The following is a 23,721-nucleotide window of genomic DNA, read 5'->3' as shown; positions in this document are numbered from 1 at the left end:
GAACCGTCTGCGGTCGCCGTTGACGGGCCCCAAGGGAACCACGTCCATAATAAATAACGGAGTGCAGTGGTCCGCCGTTGACACTTGACAGTGACCGTCACCGGCGGCCGTCGACGACAGAAGCTTTGGGGTAAAATACATGATGTACCAATTAAGCATGCCAAAAAAATTGTATTGGTAGTTGGGACCAAAACAAAAATTTCTTCCAAATAAACTCAAGGTCTAAATTTCAGAGCTACATCATCAGGATCCATAACATATCTGGGAATGGAATTTAACTATTTGGGTATGCCCTTGTTAAAATTCGCGTCAGTTAAAACATCAAATTATTAATTTTAATACAACAAATATTTGGTATCTAGATATCTTTGAACATGAAAATATTGAAACTAAATTTTTTAACTGTAATACTTCGTATGACTACGAAAAACTCCTTAGGTCAGTTTCAACTGAGCTCACGTATAGTAACTGTGGGGAAGTGACTGTGCTGTATTAGCGTTGTTTGGCAACGCAAAAATAATAAACAATTTTGTGTTTTCATATAGTATTGAAATTTTACAATCTTCTCTCTAATAAAAAGAAAGAATTAAATTTTCTATAGTAACGTACGTCTGATCCACTAGTCAAGGGCAAGTGTACAGGCTGGTTCAAATTCGTGGCTCACCATTGGGATCTCCGTAACGGTGAGAGATTCAGTGTAGGTTAAATGGAGCCAAAGTTGCCCCTTTTTGTGACTAAAACACGCTTTTGAAATTTTTGAAAAAACTTGGAAAATAACCGAGATATTTCGTTGGAAATAGACGGTGCCCGTTAGCAGTTTCAATGGGATCTTTTTTTGGGAGAATCTGAATCTGTTTTTAGAATTTCCATCGCACGCCAGATATAGAAGCTACTACATTCTTAATTCGAATGGGCGCCATATTGCATTTATACGGAATGAGATAGAGGAGAAAAAAAGAAAAATAATAACGAGTCACAGTCTATACTTTTACATAAATTTAGAAGGAAAATTTAAAATCAAATGTTTTACATTCATTTGTCATCAAAACACCCACGACCAACAGATCCTACTGAATCAGCAAGACTGTGATGGGAGATTCTTTTTTTGCCCTTTACCTATCTCTTTTCATAAAAATCCCTTTCGTTCGTAATTTTGGTCTTCCTGGTAGAGCACTGCTGCAATTCCGCGCCCGCTTATTTCTGTCTGGAGGCGGAATAGTTTTCCGAAGTCCGACCTGTGAAACTTTAGTGGGTGTCTGAGCGCTTCTGGAAGGCTCATCTGTATCTTCTGACCATATGTTGAAAGGGTCGTCAGGTGTTTGGATTGTTCTTCCATCAGAACATTCCAGTACACTGATTTTAGATCTAGCGTTGACAGCACCTTTGCTATTTCTAGGTCTCATAGCGTTTCCTGGATGACGGGTAATCTGCCACATTCATCCATGTAATAGCGCTCAGGCGGCGAAAGTCTACGCAGGACCTCAGCTTGTCATCCTTCTTGGTGACGACTTGTGAGCTGTAGCTTAAGGAACTTGACTTTATTATCCCATTTGCTAGCGGGTGATGACCGCCTGCTTCTCCGCGGAGCGTCTGTAGGCAGGAAGTCGGAAGGGGTTGCTGTGACGCAAACAGATTACGTGCTTCGTTGTTGAGGATGTTGACAGTGCCGGCTCAAAGGGTGTCGGGAGCTGATGATGGCTGCATTATTGGGTGGAGGGTTCTCCAATAACACTACTAGAATTCGCGTCCGTGCAGAGTGCAGCTGGAGGGAGGATCATTTTCATTCTGATTGAAAACAATACCCAGAAGGCCTCTAAAACTCCTGATGCTCAAACATTAAAGCTATTTCTGAACAATTATTGTAACGCGTTGTATTGCCGCACCACCTTGACTACAAATATGTAAAAGTGCTGGGCTTTTACATTGATGCACACTCATATAAATGCTTTGGGTAATAAACTTTCCAGTGAAGTATTTTTAGACGATTAAACTAGTCCATTAATTTCGTCACAGGTCTAGTTATTGCGTACCATCTTTGTTTTATTCCCCAATTTGGTATGGTTTTTGCGGCGGGGGGGAGGAGGGGAGTAGGATTATTATTGGCAAAAATTTAAACATTTTAACGTTACCAGGTTTGTATACCTACATTCACTTGTACAAATTCACAAAAGCAGTGCAATGTTTAAAAAATATTAGATCCACATAATCACAACACAAGATCATCAAATTCTAAATCAAATCTTTTAATATTACATAAACATAGACTCTAATATTTCTATCGATATTCAATTATATAGTTAAACTTCCCGCACTCTGCAAAACCTTGAATCTATCCGAATTTAAATCTCCATTGTTTTTCATCTCCTACACAAATCATGACAGATTCAAGCCTCATTTACATCTTTACGATTTCTTCAAATCTCATTTCAACATTACATCTACGTCATTTTTCTCACGCTCACCCTTTTCGTCTACTTCTTCTACACCTTTTTCTATACTCTATACCTTTGCCTCCCACCATCACCTATACTTCCTGCACTGCACGATTTCTTTGATCTTCCATTGTTTATCCTTCAACCCTTCCTCACGTTTCGATTACCTCTCCTTTGTCCCGCATGAGTTTTATTTTGTGTACATTCTGAGTTCATTGATGAAAAGGAAAACTATAGTGTCCCCACATAGGTTGCCATATTTTGGACATGTTGTGTAAAATCACAACTGCACACAATCTGAAACCACTTACTGTATACTGTATAGTCTACTAAAATGGAATCTCTTCTAAAAGAGAAACCAGCCCCAATTTAATAATACGAGCCCTAACACATAAATGTTCGCACATCTAGCATTTTTAAAATAAAACCTAAAAAAAAATAAAACCAGTCCAATGTCAATAAAGCCGCAGATATCTTACATAGAAATATGTATTATAAGTATATTGTTTATGTTTAATTAATACCAAAAAAACAATTTTTTTAATGCTCTCACAACATAAAAATGAGAAAACCAGCAAAATTAACTGACACATAAATGTTCGGACACCACATATATTTGATAGTTTGATCTAGGTAACAGGATAAAAACCAAAAAAATTATAATTTTTATAACTTGTCAGCACACTTTGACATTTTGTTAAAAGAAAAATGGCACATGGCAAAGCAACACGGAAAGAAATTCGACAATTAATAATTAAATAGGGTTCATAAGGGAAAGTCCTTTAGGACATTAGGTCAGGAATTCAATTTGCCAATGTCCACGGTGGTAGATATTGTAACAAAGTATATGGGAAAACAGCATCAATCGAAGTTGAAGGAAACAACACAGGAAGACGGCCAACAGTTACCCCTAGAATGCAGAAAGCGCTGATAACCATTTGCAATCTGGACGAAGAGACACAGTACGGAATCCTACGGTAAAATGGAACGAAGTAACAAATGCTCATGTTTCTACCTAAACCTGTCGAAGGTGGATCCACAAATCAGGTTTAGATTTTTATAAAGTAAGTTGATCTTTAGGTTAAAATGATTGAGCATTAGAAAATACTTTTTTAAATAGGCGAAAGAAGAACATCTTTAAAACACAAAAATAGTAAAGAAGAGGTTGGATTGGCTTCCGGAACGGCCAGTGTGGTCTTACCAAGACTGGTAAAAATCATTTTTAGTAATGAATCTCGATTTGATATCAATGTAGGCGATAATCGAGAAAGAGTTATCCAAACGGAAAAACAATGCATTTCACAAAGATTGCTTAAAGCGTTCTGTAAAATTCCCCAGTGGTGAAACGGTGTGGGGCAGTATGTCTGCAAATGAGCTGGGACAATTGCACTTAACAAATGGTAATGTTTATGCTCAAAAATATCAAGCAATTTTAGACCAAAGTTGATTGCCTTCCCTTGCGACATTATCACCTGATGCAGACTTTGTTTTTCAACAAGACGGAGCATCAAGTCACAGGAAAAAATGGAAGAAATGGTTACAAGACCACAATAATAGTGTTTTGGAGGTGCCCTCAAGCAGTCCAGATCTCAATGTCATTGGAACAGTGTGACAAAATGAAGCAAACTTTGCCATATTCATCCGCAACGCAATATTGCTTCTTTGAGTGAAAAGTGACAAGAGATTTGGGATACCTTTGGCATCGATCAATTAAAATAAATAAACATACAATGATTTTTAAGTTACAACATTTGTAAAATTTTGAGTGTCCGAACATTTATGTGTTAGGGCTCGTAGCAGCTCTTGTGTAGAAAAGATGGGCAATTACGTTAGGGGTCTAAAAGTCATTTTTAACATAAAAATTAAAATATGTCAAAAACGGCTAAATTTGTATGTACATAAAATGTATTACAGAATTTAACATAGAAACTAAAAAAAATATAATATTTAGGCTGCTTATTAAAAATAAACCAGTTGGCATCAAGCTTCGGAAGTGAGTGAGATCTTCTTTTTGAGATAATAATAATAATAATAATGTAACGGAAATGCTGCAGACATGACGTCGCCTTTGGCGCTCTGGAATTTTCTACCCGTATTCGAGAATGTACTGGACTTACATTGCTTGCGTGTATAAATGGTTGCGGACCGAACATCGCGGCAGTCTACTACCGATCGAGTACGGACGTAAACATCGAGCGCGGAATAATAAATTGCGAAGTGTGTGATATAAATAATCGATATAAATTGTACGGATTTTATAGTGTTTTAGTTTTGTTTAATAAATATTGATATAAATCGAACCCGAATTAATAAATCACGTTACATTGGTGTCAGGAGTGGAATTAATTAAATTAATTAAAAGTAAGATTAAATTAAGTGCTTGTGCTTGTGTATGCCTGTAACAAGATCTGCTGCCGCTAAAATGGAAGAAACGATGCTCGAGTTGCTCCAGCAAATCCAAAATGGCCAACAGGTGTTGCAACAAGAAATGAAAAGCAACCAAGAGAAGTTGGAAGAAAATTCTAGAAATTTTGAAGAAAATTCTAGAAATATTCAAGAGAAGTTCGAGAAGTTGGAAGAAAATTCTAGAAATTTTGAAGAGAAGTTCGAGAAAATGGAAGAAAATTCTAGAAATATTCAAGAGAAATTCGAGAAGATGGAGGAAATTCTAGAAAGATTATCGAAGAAGTCTCTACATCAATTGAAGAAAAAGTTGAAGATAGAATTACGGAAGTTTCCAAAACATTTAAAGCAACATTCGTTGAGATTGAGCACAAGTATGAAGAGCTGCGCGAGCAATTCTTGCGACTGACTACGGAAGAGCGTACTAGTAGTGCCCCAGATGAATTACTGATGGACCGTCTTCTTGAGGTGCCACAGTCTACTCATTACAAGAAGGTCGACCCAGACACAAATACAAGAGTAGAAGGCGACGTTCAGCAAGCCCGAGTAAAGCCACCTACTTTTGATGGTAAGATTCCTTGGACCACGTACGTTCGACAGTTTGAAGCAGCGGCTGCGGCAAATAAATGAACTCTTCAAGACAAAACTACAGCCCTGATTCTTGCTCTGAGAGGAGATGCTCTGGATGTGTTGCGGACCATCCCCGAGGATCAACAGAACTTCCAAAAAATAGTAGCGCGACTCGAAATGCGATATGGCGATAAACACCTTCAGCAAGTTTACTATGCCCAAGTCAAGAACCGAATGCAGAAACCTGGAGAAAGTTTGCAGGAACTTGAAGCGGACATCGCTAGACTGATTCGATTGGCAAACCCTACGGCACCGGAGAGCTTTCTTGATCAACTGGCTGTACAAACATTTATCGATGCCGTTCGTGATGGAGATGCCCAGCAGGCTTTGAGACTGGCTAGGCACGACAAAATAGAGAAAGCTTTGGCCCATGCGTTAGAATTCGAAGCCGCCAAGAAAGCTAGTCATGGAAGTGCGCGAGTACGTATGGTGGAACCTCGCAGTGAGAGCCGAGTAAGAACCATCGAAGAGGAAGGTGGCTCTGAAAGTTTTGAAGAAAAGGTCAGTAAAGTAGTAGAAGAAAAGGTCAGTAAAGTAGTGGAAGAGAAGGTCAATAAAGCAATACAGTCACTGGCAAAGAAACGTGAACGATTCTATTGGGTCAACCGTAAAGAAGATGTCCGGCGATGGTGTCAAAAATGTGAGTTATGTGCTACTGGAAACGGACCAGTTTCCAAGAAGAAGGCACCCATAAGGCAGTATAACGTTGGTAGTCCGATGGAACGAGTTGCTATCGATATCGCAGGACCGTTTCCCGAGACAGATGGCGGAAATAAATATATCCTAGTCGCTATGGATTATTTCACAAAGTGGACTGAAGCTTACGCCATTTCAAACCAAGAGGCAGCAACAGTTGCAGAAGTGTTGGTAAAGGAGTTCTTTACACGTTTTGGTGTTCCTATAGAAATCCATTCAGACCAAGGAAGGAACTTTGAATCGGCTTTGTTCCAAGATGTTTGTCGATTGGTAGGAGCCAATAAAACCAGAACAACACCTTTGCATCCTCAGTCAGATGGAATGGTAGAGAGAATGAATCGAACGATGGGTAAATATCTTTCAAAAGTCGTGGCAGAACATCAGAAAAATTGGGACCAGTACCTCCACCTGTTCCTTATGGCATATCGATCAGCCGTCAACGAGACCACGGGTCGGACTCCTGCCTGCCTTATGTTGGGTCGTGAGCTACGCCTTCCATGTGATCTCGAGTTTGGGCGTAAACCCCATGAAGAATATGTCGCAGGTGAAAATTATGTTGACCAACTAAAGGCGAAGATGAACGACATTCACGACTTGGCTAGAAGTCATATTCAGATTGCCAGCGATCGCATGAAAAATCAATACAACCTCCGCTCGGCCAATGAAACTTTTGAAGCTGGAGATCTGGTATGGCTGCACAATCCACAGAGACGAAGGGGTCTTTCTCCCAAGCTACAAAGACAATGGGAAGGTCCGTATGAGGTGATCAAGAAAATAATGACGTGATATATCGTATCAGAATGAACCACCGAAAACCGAAAGTTGTCCACATTAATCGACTCGCACGATATGCCGGATCCAACAACAACGAAGAAGTTAGAGGTATTCGAGAAGAGGAACGCAGCTTTGGGATCGAGCCAAACTTTAACGATTTTATGTCAAATTACGCCCAGCGGAAGAAAGCTCGATTTGGCGTTACTCAGGAAATTTGTCAAAATATTTTTGAGCTTCCGGTTAACGTTTCCATCGCCCATTGTGTCGCCGAAGACCTTCGCATGGGTAGAGATATAGCTTCCGTATTCCGGAAAAGATTTGGAAGAATAGACGAGTTGTTAAAGCAAAGACCACGAGTGGGTAAAGTACTGCGCTTGGAAGATAATCAACGCTCTTTGTTCTACTTGGTTTCAAAGAAAACGTCAGAAGGCAAACCCACCTATGAAAACCTCTGGTCTGCTTTAAAAAGCTTAAGGAAACTCATGGCATACTATGACATAAATAGCTTGGCGATCCCGAAGATTGGATGTGGTTTAGATGGGTTGGACTGGAAAATAGTGCGAACCATGATCGAAGTGATTTTTAGAAACACTAGCGTTCGAATTACAGTATGCTGCTTCAACCCACAGGGGACGACCCTCCGCAAAACTGTGGACTGTTACTTTTTCAAGAAAGGTGTTTGTCGAGCAGGCTCTGACTGCAGATTCCGACACGAGGCATTAAAAAGTAATACTAACGCAGTTTCTGAACGAGACGTCCAGAATTAAGAAGGGGGCAGTGTAACGGAAATGCTGCAGACATGACGTCGCCTTTGGCACTCTGGAATTTTCTACGCGTATTCGAGAATGTACTGGACTTACATTGCTTGCGTGTATAAATGGTTGCGGACCGAACATCGCGGCAGTCTACTATCGAACGAGATCGAGCGCGAACGACACATAGAGCGCGAAAAGCTGATATAAATTTCGAAGTGTGTGATATAAATAATCGATATAAATTGTACGGATTTTATAGTGTTTTAGTTTTGTTTAATAAATATTGATATAAATCGAACCCGAATTAATAAATCACGTTACAATAATAATAAATGACTTTAATAGACAATTTCTATACAGAGCCTGTCTAAATGGCGGAGTTCAGACAGGGATATCATCCGTGTCTGCTCTTCCACTCAACCTTAGATAAGTATAGGTAGCCTCCATTCATCGTCAGACGCCTTCTACATAGAATGCTGTTAAATGAAGTAGCAAAACTGGCAATTCAACCAAACATACCTTCGGTTTATACTCAATATTGGTGTTCTTTTATTGTTGAGATTGTACACTAAGAACTTTAGACAGCATCATAAGTAGGTAAGATTCGAACAATCCTGCTTACAACTTGATAAGACAAAAGTGAAAATGAAAAATTTATACTTCAAAATTGGATGCTATTGTTGAGGTAGAAATACACTTCAAACTGGCAAAAAAATACAGCAGATACTGACTGGCACCTTGTGTTTCCAAAAATGATGGGACAAAGAGTTTAATACAAAGATTCTCAGAATCTGGTGGAACTGTTAAAGCAAAAGCAATACAAGCAAATATGAGCTTCGGACGGCCCAGTCCTCAGTATTTTCATAATCCTATTGGAGAAAAAATTGATAAATTCATATTTTATCTCAATAATGAAACAGAAGTGTAGCAGCCTGTTAGCATTATTTTGAAAGACCATACTTTCAAAGTGTTTGATGGATGAATGTTAGGTATGTAGCAGGTCTGACTTGTAAAAAATTTATTAATTTCGGTGCTTACTGATCACACTTCACATTTATCTAGAGCAGGGGTCGGCAACTGGCGGCCCGCGGGCCACTTGTGGCCCGCACGCCGCGTCTTAGTGGCACGCGAAGTGTTTTAAATTTTACTAAATATATGGCCCGACTTTTACATTCGAATAATGTGAAAATGAACGGCAAAATTGCGACTTGCATTAGAACGGACTTGAAGTATTCCATCCTACAACGGCATTCAACGTTTCTTAATCTATCCCTTTTGCAAGTAGTAGCTTATTTTAATTTTTTTTGCTGTCGCTCCAACGCAAATTACTACATAAAACATAACTGTTTTGTACCAATTTAGGGCGCTAAAACTGTGAATTCGAATTCAAATTTTCCGAAATTTTCCGTGGGAGGACCCCCGGACCCCCCTCTCGTACCCCCCAAAGCCCCCGGCGGCCCCTCACACGGATCACAACTACACATTCGCCCACACTTACCAAATGGTTGCCGACCCCTGATCTAGAGGACTGATAACAATGAAAAGCAGTTAAAAAAACTTTATACAATTTGTAGGGCACCTCATTGAAATTTAAGTAGAACGTGGGACTTGAGATAAATGTCACAGATGAGTTAAATACTAATTTAGAGTGGTACAAATCAACAAATTGTTTCAAGCATACAGTAAATCGATACTGATATTTTTTCTTGTTTAAGCACTTTTTGGTGTAAATAAGTAAGAAGAATATATATGGACGCTTTTGCCATTTATATCCTATACCGCTGTAAAATTACTCATCTATGTCTATAATACAATCAAAGACTAGCCAGTTTGACTACAATCCTATCATATAAAATGGAGTTCATTAGTACTTACCGATGGTGGTGTTTAATTGACTTGATTCAAAAAGCGAAGAGTTAATACTCTGACGGATAGTAGAAAGTATTGATCTTCGAAACAGTTTTGACGGTTCTGATATTATGGGGGAATTCGTACAATCTGTAAATAAAGTGTAGGTAAATGAAAATCCTTTCTTTGTGATCCGCAATAATGAATAAGCAAATGTACTAATGCAACTTTTTACCCTTTTCAAAAGGCGTAGCGCCATTCTTATGCACACAAAAAAGCATCTATCAATGAAATTTAATTTGAGAAAAAAAATTTGACAACAAATTTTGAAATATTTATCTATAATTTAGCTGCTATGGTAACCATTACCTTGAGTAGTGCGAAGAATAGATAGCTTACGATGCTGCAACAGTGACCGACGCCAGGCCTTTCCTTCTTTTAGTAATACCGATTTTTTTAATGGTACGCAGGAGCTAAGTTCATTCACTTTATCTGTATCTTCTTTGATCAGACAATTTTCACTGTCTGTGCTTGCATATGTATCTTCTCCAACTTCATTTATTTCTTCGTCAGTCAGCAGGTTGCTCTCATCATCTGTCTTGACAAATGACTCCTCATGCCCTAAATCTTGTTTATCAATCACATAGTTCTCATTATCAAAAGATGTGAATTTGTTAATCTCTCTGACATCACTAATACTACAGTTTGACATATTGAAATCTTCAGATGCATGGGATACATCTGACTCGGCTGATGATTGTATACCTATTATTTCTGCAAATTATAAAATTTAAATTATCACTAGAAATCAAAATCTGATGTCTTTACCTTCATCGCTTATTGAAATTACATCACTGCTACAAATACTGTTTGCATTGTTACAGGAATAGTTCAAAACTTCATTGAAGTTCTGGCCGTTCTTGGAGACATTTGCATATTCTGTACTACAGTACGAGTGATCTAACTTCTCATAGTGTGTCAAAGGAATTTCGTTATCGTTATCAGAATCAGTCTTTTCATTAAAAACTACATTATCTACAGAAACTATGCTAATGTTTTGGTCATTACAGGCAGGGGTAATATTAGTTGCATTCGCCTGAACGGATTCAGTCTCAAAAATGGTTGGTTCATCACGTAATGAGATCTTCGAATTCTGAACCTTATCAGACCGGCTTCCATTCCAATCCATTGAAATATTTGCGCTATCACTCTCTACAAGATTAGGTTTTGAAAGGTCACAATTGGAACCTGATGTCGAGTTGAGGTAAAAGTTCAACTTCCTCACGTAATGTGCCTTCCTAATTTCGAATTCAGTAGCAGATAAACTCAGTTCGACAGTGTTTGTTAGGTTTGATGTCGCATCTAATGTGTGCCTACTTTTCTCATTTAAGCACCTCGTTTCTTCGCGCATTGAAAGTGCATGACAGTGTATACTTGGTAACGACTTACTGTAAATCGAACACAATTTTCTATTGTACATGGAGTCTCGTTCTTCCCCAGCTGAATTTAATAAGTCATCTTTGTCATCATCAGAGTTTATTGCAGGTGTATTTATGATTTGATTAATAATCTCCATCTCATGATGAGATGTATCACTTGATTCACTAATATTGTCGCCCCATTGCGAGATAGAAGTATTTTCTTTCTGTAAACAAAATGTGTGATATAGATATGAATTAGAACTCACAGCAGAAGTCATGTTTAAAAACAAAATGTTATAGTAGAATGCATAAATACAGAGTGGTGCCTAGCGCGACGCAGCATAGGGATTTCAATGGTAATTTCTTCATAGTCAATTACTAGCTCCCCTAATTATTTTAGAGTAAAAGTCTAAATACGTTTTTTTAGAGAAAAAAATACTGCATCTGTTCATACTATTACCAAAGAGTAACCATAATAAGAGATACAGCGCAATGGTATAAACGCGTGTAGGCTATTAAGAACTCGCCCGCTAGGATTTCAAAAGCGGGCCCTCGCGTAGAGGTGGCCATAACTAACCGCCTCTTTAAATATTGGCGCGTATTGAAAATTTACAGAATTCTTTATAGAATTTCGGTTTAAAATATTTGCGCGGTTGTCACATTTAATTTTCTTTCTTATTGGCTGTATAAAATGTGGACATGACATAATTAGAAAACATTACTTAAGTATAAAAGAAATCAGCAACTATTCAGTACCTATTGTTAATTACATTGGTATTTTCCTGTTTAGTTGGCGTCTATTGAATAGATAATTGCTATTTAATTTAATAACCAATAACAGGTACAATTGTAAAAATGTAAATTAAATTTGTTATTATCCATCCTTTTTAGATCGTCTCCTACAATCAAATTAAATAAGTAGACAACATATTTCATAAAATGCACTAGCGATTCTTTTACAGGAAATTTTGTTTGCTTTAATTTTGAATAGATGCCTACATACGCCGAGTTGTTTAATCATTAACAATCAATCATTGCAATGCAATAATCCTTATGTCCTCAGAAAAAAAAACATCAGTCTAATCCAATAATCAGCCAAAATATATAGTGCAGTTAAATAATAAATTAATAAATCTGCACCCGTCGAATAAATTTAATTAAATATTTACACGTTATTCTCATTTAAACAATTCAATTAAAAAAATACTCTCGACCCGCATTTTAAGCTGCAGCACTAGCGCGCATCGGTCTCCTAGCAACTAAGCGGCGTACACATGTTTTTCAATCACCATTGGCTAGTAGCGGAAAAAACACATCATAAGTATTTAAATTTGCCGCTCAACTTGAGCCACCGCGCACTCTGCTAGTGATTCATCCATCTAAACGATTGATAATGCAGTGTATGTTCTCATTTTTGAAAACTACATTGGCTTCCACTCCAAATATAGGGTTTCTGGAGCGTTTAAATATCTCCGGAATGCGTGGGTCGATCGGACTAAAATGTAATGAGATTAAAGGGGACATTAGTCACATCGACTGGTAAAAAATATGGTCCAAATCGGTCAAGTAGTTTTTCAGTTATCGCAAAGAAACCATTTTTAAAGAGGTGGGGTTGCGTCAGGGGTTGCGTCAGGGGTTGCGTTGGTCCACAGTTCACATTTTTAACTGATTTGAACCATTCGATCACAACTATAATCCAATTGAGGCAGTTTATTTTGGATTTATTATATTGTTTATAGTTTGGTCGGCAAAAATTAAAAAGTGATTGCAACATTTTTTCCGGGAATCTTTCATTATCTTATTATTTGTACAATAAATGCTATAAAACGTCTATTGGCCTTTTTTTTTTTAAAAACGTTCGTTTATTTCCGCGCAAGTCGGAAGTAAATATCGTTCGTTAGACGACTTCCTCTAACTAAACGATCTAGTTCGGTCGACTTTTCCATACGTCCGTCCACGGTAGGGCGACGAACAGTGTGTACAAAGGGCAGAGACGTAATCAAAGCGAGCTTATTACTCGCGCTTACTGGGAATACACAATACACACTAAAAAATCTATTATTTACCGCTCAAAAAACGGCTTATTGTTACACGAAGAACATATCTTCGCACCTATGAATCAAACCAACAAGCGTTCGGACCTTTATAAATTGTGCCATGAGCGTAGAATGGAATAATATATCTCTAAACATCATACATTTCAAGGAATAATAGATACCTAAATAAGTACGAGCAAACACTAAACATTTGGCAACGCTGGGATTTCTGCAATGATATTTATAAACTTCTAAACAAGTAGTTGCCTTGAAATAGCCCCTTAGGCGTAGCGTACGCCAATAAAATTGAGAAAAAGCAGTAAAATTTGTTAGGCAACACACAATACATATGCAACACTATTCTCTATGCCGTTGAATCTCTTATTATGGTTACTCTTTGCTATTACTCATAATTTTCCGTTTTTCACAACTGTAGAAATCGACAAAATAAAAAGGTACATTTTACAATAAATCAGATATGCCTTGGAATTACCTAAAGAACAGCGACAACGTTTCATTATTTGCCTTTAACGTATATTAAATTTATCTCGAAATTTATACTTGTTAAATTAGTGAATCATAAAATTGTTTATCATATGTATTTAACTTAAGAGAAAGAGGAAATTTTAAATTTGTTTTATGCCCACCAAGTAACGTCTTTATTTAGTGTGAAGTACCCCAATCGACCGATTCCAAGCACTACCACAGTAGACAGAATTATGTACAAGTTTGAAAGAACAGGCACAGTGTTAAATCACTACCAGTGCAATAACGTTCAAAATGTCCGTCGAAACCATCAGCAAAACGACAGTACATTCAACGTTTTGGCTGCAGTAGCGGAAAATCCGAATATAAGGTTAAGAACAATTCTTCCTCAAATCAATTTCTTTTCTTCGATTATGTACTCTGGTTCCGGAAGATGATAAATAAATAGTATCTGATGCAGATGCAGCATTTCATTCTCTAAAAAAAATTACCCCATAAACGCTTTTTCTTACGTTGGTTAGTTGAAACAGAATTAAATATCAAATCGTTCGAAGTCAAACAACGATGCGATACGCTTTCAGTTTGTTAAAAGATTCCAAAGCATCACTGATTTATAAAAATGTAATTCCTTATTTTTCCGATTTCTACGGTTTTGAAAAATGGAAAATTATAAGTAATTGTATGAACAGATGCAGTATTTTTTTCTCTAAAAAAACATATTTAGACTTTTACTCTAAAATAATTAGGGGAGCTAGTAATTGGCTATAAAGAATTTACCATTGAAATCCCTATGCTGCGTCGCTCTAGGCACCACCCGGTATAAGAAAATAAACAAAAATACAACGTTACCACCAAATTAATTACCTTTTATTAATTCAACTATAACGTTTCCATAATGAAGATATTCATCACACATACTACATCAACTTATTCCAATGTTTCGTTTTGGAGATTTGTTTTTTCCCGCTACAATCTTACCCGTGTAGCACTACAGACACCGCGCATCCTGACAGCACACGGCATGCTAGATTTCATAACTTTTTTAAGAATTGAATCACGAATTTCTCCATTTCGTTGTATATCAACCATATGCATGTTTTATATTGTCCTACAGTAAATTTATCGCTCTTTTCAAATATCATAAAAAACATAATCATGGCCTTTAAAAAACAAATGTTGCGGCGATTTCCGGTCAAACCGGAAGTGATGACCAAAGTTGCAATATGCGATGCGATGCAATCCGTAAAATGTACACAAACAAAGACAGTGTAGATAACCCAGAAGATGGAAACATACTTGTAAAAATTATAAATGAAACCAATTGTACCCCTTCCTTACTTTATATTAAGTAAAATGTCAATGTTGGTTAACCTATGGACCATTAATACTGTCACTTAGTGCTTATCGAGGTACTTATTTAACCAAATGGTTGTAAACCATCATCAGGTCAATTTTATCTGGACTGATCTACATCTTAAAGCTTACTTATTACTTTATTGGAATGTTTCAAAAACTGAACTCACCGTTGCATTCTGTTCATCGCTGCTACTTGCATGGTAATTCTCCATCAAACATGTTGAACTGTCAGTCGGCAATTTGGCAGGACTTTGATTATCAGTCGGAATTTCATGCTTCTCCACTAGTTTCCGCCTACGCCCTGTGATAGGCACAGCCCGTTTCCTAAGGTTAAGGAAACGTACAGGAGTGCAAGGTGAACAATTCGAGACACTCGGCGCAGACGATTCAGTGCCATTTTCCACTTGGCTTATCCAATTACTGACCGAGGTTGATTTACTGCTTCCGTTCGAGTCCTGCAAGAATGATTCAGTCGTCTCTGTGGATACCTGTACCAGACATTTCTTCGCAAGCGTGTTTAAAGAAATGGGCGTTAGAGTAACCTTAGTTTCTTGATTCAACTTTTTATCTCTTTCTTGAACGTCGCTTGAAAATACCTGTAATTGTTTGAGGGAGAACGTTTAAACTCGATTCTTTGTGTTAGATATATGGCAAACCAACTTGAATGAAAATGTATGCAGATACAGATTAGGCTCAACTTGCTCTCTACTTCAAAATCTATATTATGCCAATGGGCGCTCTTCACTTAGGGGCGAAAACTACCTCTTTTTGCCAAAGGTGAGTAAAATTTGGTTCAGATGAGTTGAGTAACGATTGTTAGATGCTTTGGAACATTATTTCAGAATATCTCAACCTTTAAAAATCAACCCCTATTGTGGTTTATTTAAAAGAAAAAAAAATTTCCCTCAAAAAATACTATTTCCGTTTTGTAACTTTTCAACCCTCTTATAACATTGTAACGTAGATCATCATGCTCCGATTTGTATTTTTAGAAACTATCAAAATAACGGATATTTAATACGTGTATATACAGTGTGTCCCAGATCGGGTGGGATTGCATGGGTAACTTTCTTATTATTAAAGATAGAGAATTGGTTAAATGGACAATGTTTTGCAGTTTTAGATACTTATTTAAATTTTCCTTGTGGAAATTCAAAATGTCGAATAGGTTCGACGTAAATTCAAAAAAACTAAAATTTATCATTTCCTTTAATGTCTTATATCTCCGGAAGTACAAGAGATATAAAAAAAAGTTTTATATAAAAGTTACTGACTTTAATGCACCTAATTTAGAAATGATGTCAAAAAAAGATTCAAGATGGCTACCTTTGAGAAACATTCGCCAACTTTCTAAAGTTAAATAGGCGCCATATTGGATTTTTAGATTATTTGATAGATTTTTTTAATTCTCTTTTCAACGAGCTATCATAGCATAAGATTGAAAATAAGATACCAGTTATATCAACGGTTTTTGTATTTCAATCAAGTAGGCTATGATGAATTAAAAAAAAACAAAACAAAATCTATTCGAGGCAACAAAATGATGAAAGTAATTACATCAGATGTTTAAAATATCAGGGGCGCACTCATGGGAGAGGGGTTTGGGCGTTACAACTCCCTCCAAAATTTTATATAAGTAGGCGTAGAAAAGTTTTGACTTTTACGACGTCACTTATTGACTATCATATTATCCATACTCATATACCTACAAAATGCTGGTATAACTACAAACTATCCCCTCGAAAAAATGCCATACCATTATCCAGTTAAACACATTTCAAGACACTTCGATAATCGATTTACTTTACACAATGTATTACCATTGATGCATTGTCCCAGGTCACATTATGTAGGTGGTTTATCCGTAAGAATATCGAAACTCACAGTTTTACCAGTTCGAGTATATGGACAGATGAATCTTATTTTTCTGTGGAGTGTTCAAATCGACATAATGAACACTACTCGTCACAGGAAAGCCTAGATGAGTTTCACGCCAAAATCATTTAAGATTTTTAATTAATGTATTATATGGCATAATGGGAAGTCATGTAATTAGACCGGTAATCTTCGATGGAACTTTAACTGCTCACCATTATTTACAAATTCTCCAATAAACTTCCTTAAAGGATTTTATAGACAACGTATGTTTCGCAGAAAGGGTGGGTTTATGGTACCTACCAACAATTGAGCTGGTTGTCCAGGTCACAATTCACGAATTGCGTACACTGTACATTAAAGAATAAAGTATATGGAAGTAGCTACTATACTAATAGGTAATAATAAAACAACTGCGCGAAGCCGTTCTAAAGGCGTGTTATAGTATCAACGGCAACACGCGAGGCAACACGTTGCCTAAAGTAAACTGTCTTGAAGTGTGTTTCACTAATAATGGCCAGATTTTAAACATGTGATGTAATTATTTTCATTGTTGTGTTGCCTCGAATAGATTTTGTTTTGTTTTTTTAAAATTTTCATAGCCTACTTGATTAAAATACAAAAACCGTTGATATAACTGGTATCTTATTTACAATCTTATGCTATGATAGCTCGTTGAAAAGAGAATTTAAAAATCTATCAAATAATCTAAAAATCCAATATGGCGCCTATTTAACTTTAGGAAGTTGGTGAGTGTCAAAGGTAGCCATTTTGAAATTTGGTTTTCATCAATTCTAATAGCGTTTTCGATTGGCAAAACTCGTACTGCACGAGTGTTGCACGAGAAACTGAAGAAATCCATGTGAAAATTGCTCTCAATGGAACATAAATATTCGTAAATATTTGTTGTCATTTGTCCATAACCTCATTTTAGATTTAGGTAATCGACAAATCTCTATTCTAAAAAATGACAAACGATTTCAGTACGAGTTTCAGTATTATTTATGATAAACGATGAGGAATATAAATTTGAAATTCCTGTAAAGGACCAATTTTTGACGTTCAGTTTAGTGAGTAAGTGCAACTTTTTGTAAAATAGAAGTTATGGCTTGTTCATCATCTTCGCCGAGGGGTAAACCGCTGCTTGAAGTAGGTGTACAAGCAATTTGAAGTACGCTGAAGTACAATGAAGTACGATGAATTACGTAGAAGTACGCTGAAGTACAATGAATTACGTGGAAGTACGCTGAAGTACGTTGAATTCCACTGACGTACAATGAATTACTTTGAAGTACGGCGAATTTCACAGAAGTACGCTGAAATACATTTCTATTCCAATTTAATGCAATAAATAAAATGTTTTACGAAAATCGATCTTTGTCTAGTGCAAGGTGAAATAAAGGAACCTAAAACATATATTTTTTTAATACAATTACGTTGGTCATTTTTTTAACTCCAATGTAAAAAATTGCATCATACTACAATGATCTTTGATCGAGAGTAGCACCGTTAAGTTTTAAGTTAAGAACATATAGGATTATCTTTTCGCAGTTCTATTTTAAAGACCACTTTGTTAGAATAAGACTTTACGATTTTTCAACTTGCCCGTTGCTTCATTTCGGCTTTTAGGATAATCCCTTATTTGGCAAATTTAAGACTTGTCATTTAGATTACGTGTCACTAAGAGACCTTTTTGAATAGTGTTGTTTTTATAAGAAATAATTTTGTGTCGACCTCGGTGTCGGGCTTGGCGAGACTTAATAAAGAAAGATAAAATATTAACATTGAAAAAAAATTTTATTTCGACAAATTGCTACATTTGCATTGAAATAAACGCTCATGCATTAGTGAAAATTATTTCAAATAGAATAACTACTATCCGTGGTTCTGAAAATGACGAATGTATTCAGTTTGATTTACACTTCCCTTATATGTCTAGCCAACCGTGTGAAAAATTATTTCGAATGGCGAGATCTATGACATCAACTTTTTCAACAATAATAAATTTTAGCTTACTAAACTTTGTGAACAAAATTAATAGAATACGTACAGTAAACAACATTGTGACTGAGGTTGGAGGAGAGTTCGTATTTCCACGTGACAAAAAAAGGCATCTCTTAGAACGGAAAAAATGATTCTAAACGAAGATCTTGAAAAAATTAATATAAATCATATAGTAGAAAAGGCTCTTGATGATGTAATTATTAATTTAAAGGAAATCGAAATTAATGTAAATAAAAGTGTATGTCTTTCAGTCGATATTGCTCATTCGAATGATAATTGGGACGATATTCATAAAAACGACAAGGAAAGTTGCGATATCGGTTCCGATGTTGAGATTGATGACAATATCTCCAGTATTGCCGACATTGCTGCAAATATCGATACAGTTGGCAGTAATGTAATGCCTAGTGAGGACGAGGGCGCTGAGAATTCGTCGACAACAAAATCTTTAGAGGGATCAGAATTGAAAGATTATTCAGATCACGTCTTCAATCCTTCTGATGATTCAATTTACGTGACTCTGAACTACCCTAATAAAGCGATCGTTGTTAAAAAATCTTCTTTGTGTTGGTTACTGGATAATTCTGGTGGGAAAGTCAGTGTTGATCGTCTAAACCGATTTATTAGCAACAGTAGAGCAGGTAGCGGCGAAGGTAGAAGTAAAGTAGTAAAACGGAAAACCAGCATAAGTCCGGCTCTGAAAACTGTTAAGAAAATTAAAAAAGGTGTTATTCTGTCAAGCAGCGACGAAGCAATTGACTCGGACTTGGATAACGGAGAATACGATGACTCTGACCTCGACTGTGACGATAATGACCAAGATAGAGACAACGTAAAAATTGCAATGGAAGGCTATTATGCAGTATCATACGACCATCGATGGTACATAGGGAGAGTAATTGCTCAAGAAGACAATCATCTCTATAAAGTAAAATTTTTGAAGGCTGAACTCGATCACTTTATATGGCCTAGGACAGAAGACAGTGACATAGTGCATGAACAGTATTTTTTTATGGTCCCATAATGTTAATCGGTACTGGGCCATTTGAACTGAAAAAAAGTGACGCTTTAAATATAAAGACAAAATATAAGACATTTAAAAAAACTTAATGTAATTACTACTGTTTTTGTCGTTTTATATATATATTTTATACATTTAAAATAAAGGTTGTATACTTTTATACACATTATTACTCGCATTATTATGTAATATACATACATATTAAAACGGCTAACTTTTTTTTAAAAGAAATAATGAAATACACAACAAATATCTTGTGGGCGTGCACCTTGTCAGCACGTAGCACTTTTCTTTATTGGTACCAACCTCCAACCCCCTGTTACCAAGATATTCGCAGTTAATAATCTAGGGTTGTAATAAATAACTGACTTGGTTCTTTTTTTTGGGACCACATTGGTAGACGCTTAAATTAGTGTCTTAAAAAACGAATTCTAAGAAAAAGATAGAACGCAATTGAACCACCAGATTTCTGCCCATTTTCACAAACAATGATTAAGCATAGAAGAATAGAAATATTAGAAAGTTGTCACCCTTAAACATAGTATATTTTTTAACATTCAAATATTTTTACTTATTGGTTGAACCGTTGAGTGATAAATAGTAAGAGGCGCAATTATATGTAAAATTGCGTTCCAGGTTCCAGCTCGCATACAAATTTCAACAAATGAATATGACTTGCACCCATGTTGAGGGAGGGTGGTAATCGTGTGATTCTTATGCGTGACGTTTAAGCATAAGAATCACACGTTTACCACCCTCCCACAACATGGGTGCAAGTCAAATTAATTTACTGAAATTTGTATGCGAGCTGGAACCTGACTCGCAATTTTACATATAGTTGCGCCTCTTACTATTTATCACTCAACGGTTAAAACATAATGGGATTTTGTAAAAGCGAATATATAAAATCATGTAACAAAGTAACATTCGTACTTGATTTGGAAAAAAACGAGGGAATCAAGTACTCGTATAATAACGAGTATATAGACGTATGCTGCGTAAAAACATAGTATATGTCTGTTTACGAGAATATACCAAATTTGGAACAATTAAAATGTACTAACATAGTTATAAGTAGGTTAAATTGCACGAAAACAACTTGAAGTACGCTGAATTACGTGTGAATTACATTGAAGTACGGTGACTTACTTTGAAGTACGGTGAATTACTTTGAAGTACGGTGAATTACTCTGAAGTACGGCGAATTCCGGAAGTACGGGATGCTCGACGGGATGTAAGCTGAAGTAAGTGTACAAATTATTACCAGCGGTTTACCCCTCGATCTTCGCTATCGCTAGATGACGACAAAAAACTCTCCCAACGCAAGAAACAAATTCAAATTGTCGCACGTTTGTTTTGAAAATTTGTTAACTAGCAGCTCCACAAGCTCTCTGACCTCGTGCGTCGAAATTTGCACTGAGTGCGTAATTATTGCATCACATTTGCCAATGGAACACAGAAAAATGCCCTAAAAATACCAATAGAACGTAAAAATTGCACTCGTGCAGCACAAGTTTTGCCAATCGAAAACGCTATAAATTAAGCGTATCAAAGACAGTAACTTTTATATAAAACTTTTTTTATATCTCTTATACTTTCAATGATATAAGACATTAAAGGAAATGTCCAATTTTAGTTTTTTTTTATTTACGTCGAACCTATTCGACATTTTGAATTTCCACAAGGAAATTTTAAATAAGCATCTAACACTGCAAAACATTGTCCATTTAACCAATTCTCTATCTTTAATAATAAGCAAGTTACCCATGCAATCCCACCCGATCTGGGACACACTGTATATCAGCGTTATAGAATCCCTTCCAAATTAAGATGCAAATAAAATGAAGATTTCGACTAGGCCAAACTGATATTAAAAAGAAATCATACTTTTTGGGGTTCGTTCAGTTAACAGGAGTCTCTCTGTTTCAATTGGAAAGGTCCGACTTCAATTCTATTCACTAATACAAAAGAAAATCAAAAAGGGCAAAGAATTTTTTTAAGTTTAAATTTAATACGACTGTTATTTTTAATTGGGTTTATATTTAAAGAATGTTGCATATTAATGATCCAATCAACAACTACACAAATACATTTTCAGTAATGCACAATTTGTATTCAAGCACCCCTCGAAGCACACAAAATAAATGTAAAGGTAGATGAGGAAATATTTGACAAAATCTGGTAAGAGGTTTACTCCTTATCACCAGAATTCTAGTGTGCTGGATGTTGGTTACCAGACAAAGGCGATTGCTTCTGGCAGCAGGAGACGAGGCAGGAGATATCTATATTTATGTATTTAAGCAAGTGATTGTGAACCATCAACAAATCAAGTTGGCGCAATCTTACAATTTTCATTTGCTTGAATAGCAACTTAGGCCTACCATACACGTGGAGGTATACCGCAAAGGTTTACCTATACTGTCCGCCTATATACTATACCTCGTACTATACGTTCAACATACAGCACAGGTAGACAGCGGCTTGTGTGAGCTCCTCGCCTCTACTGTTCATCCCTGGGGTGTACCTCTGAGATACATCTCTACATGTATGGGAAGCCTTACAGAACCTAGACAAAGAAATTTAGTTTACTTACTGTGCCATTTTGCTCATTGCAGCTATTCGCATCACAGTTCTTTAACTGGCTTCTTGAAACCGTATCATTTAACAATTTGGGAGCAGTTTCATTATTCATCATCACTTCGCGTTTTTCTACCAGTTTCGGTCTACGCCCTGTGATTGGCACAGCCCTTTTCCTAAGATTAAGGACACGTACGGGAGTGCGAGGTGAAGAATTCCCTGCAGGCAATTCACTGTCATTTCTTCCTTTGCTCAATGGATTACTGATTGAAGCTGATGAAGATTTTGTGCTTTCATTTAAGTTTTGTAAGTAAGATTCCTCCGTTTTTGAGGGTAACTGTACCGAATCCGTTATTCCAAGAGTGTTTAAAAACAAAGGTGTTAAAGCAACTTTCGGTTCTTGGTTCAACTTTTCATCTGTTTCTCGAATGTGTTTTGAAAGTTCTTTTAATTGTCCATAGGCTAAAGGAATTTTGCGATAATGTTTAACCCGATTCTTTACCTTAGATATATGACGCCACTGTTGTCGTTTTGGTGTACTTGAACGCGAACTAGACAACAATGAGACAGTTTGAAACTCTGAGGGAGGTTCAAAATTCCACGTGTGAATCAATTCGTATGATTTATCAACAATCGATTTATGCCTAGACTTACACGCAGCTATAGGCGATATAGCTTCGCCTACAATTGTTATTTTTTTTGGGGAACAATAAGCTGCAGGTGTGCTGGCAATAATATATCGATTTTGTACTTCTTCAAACTTCTTATCGTAGGATTTTTCTATTGAGCAATTATCGACCACACCATCTCGTAGTACATTCGAGTTACTCTGTGAAGAGAAACTACTGAGAGTAAACTCATCTACTTTCTTTTTACACTCCCTTTCAATAATTAAGCTATTTGTAACCGATTTATCCAAACTGCTTTCGTATTTGCCCTGCATCTTACTCGCATTCTGGCTACCATCTTTCAGTGAAACTTGCCCACTTTTCAACATTTTATCAAAAGTGTCATCGAAAGGACAGCTCCTAACTACTGAATCTTCTATCAAATGATGAAATCTATCTTTTGCTGGTAATTCCTTTATTTGTATTTTTTTGGATTTGCGTTTTATGTTTCTAGTAGTCGTAATGAAGGATATTTCTCGTTTTTGCAAATTCACAGCGAATAGAGCGTTTATGGCATCACATGAGTCTCTTCTCTTGAACACATTCGAGGGTTTTCTGGAATAAGTTTTTCTTATTGAAACTGGAGGCATTGGTACACACGACCAATGGTCACTTCACAAAAAAATACTCCAAAAATATGGTCTTGGCAATTAAAGCAAACTGTCAAAATATGTCTCCAAAAATCCCACAAATTTAAAGCCGGCGAAGACATGTAAACAAACAAACCCCTAAAATTTAA

The 23,721-nt window shown here is 36.5% G+C and overlaps 1 protein-coding gene across 3 annotated transcripts in view; it reads right to left on the bottom strand.

The window, feature by feature from the left end:
* LOC116169994 overlaps positions 1 to 23,721 on the bottom strand; it is a 26,152-nt gene extending 2,431 nt beyond the window's left edge. Inside the window, exons 1-5 of one of the 3 annotated variants that reach the window (XR_004145144.1) lie at positions 22,331 to 23,710; positions 15,005 to 15,433; positions 10,367 to 11,183; positions 9,908 to 10,312; positions 9,566 to 9,688 (exon numbers count right to left, since the gene is read on the bottom strand). Coding sequence is in view for 2 of the 3 variants with exons in the window: in XM_031486222.1 (XP_031342082.1) it covers positions 9,566 to 9,688; positions 9,908 to 10,312; positions 10,367 to 11,183; positions 15,005 to 15,433; positions 22,331 to 23,572 (3,016 nt within the window). In the remaining variant the exon portion in view is untranslated. Of the gene's footprint in view, positions 1 to 9,565; positions 9,689 to 9,907; positions 10,313 to 10,366; positions 11,184 to 15,004; positions 15,434 to 22,330 lie in introns of all 3 variants that reach the window. The other 2 variants (XM_031486222.1, XM_031486223.1) reach the window with 2 other exon arrangements.

The sequence above is a fragment of the Photinus pyralis genome, unplaced genomic scaffold (genome assembly GCF_008802855.1).
Source record: "Photinus pyralis isolate 1611_PpyrPB1 unplaced genomic scaffold, Ppyr1.3 Ppyr1.4_LG4, whole genome shotgun sequence".
NCBI classification, from domain to species: domain Eukaryota; kingdom Metazoa; phylum Arthropoda; class Insecta; order Coleoptera; family Lampyridae; genus Photinus; species Photinus pyralis.
The sequence above is the reverse complement of the archived record's forward strand: the minus strand, read 5'-3'. Positions and strand labels throughout refer to the sequence as shown.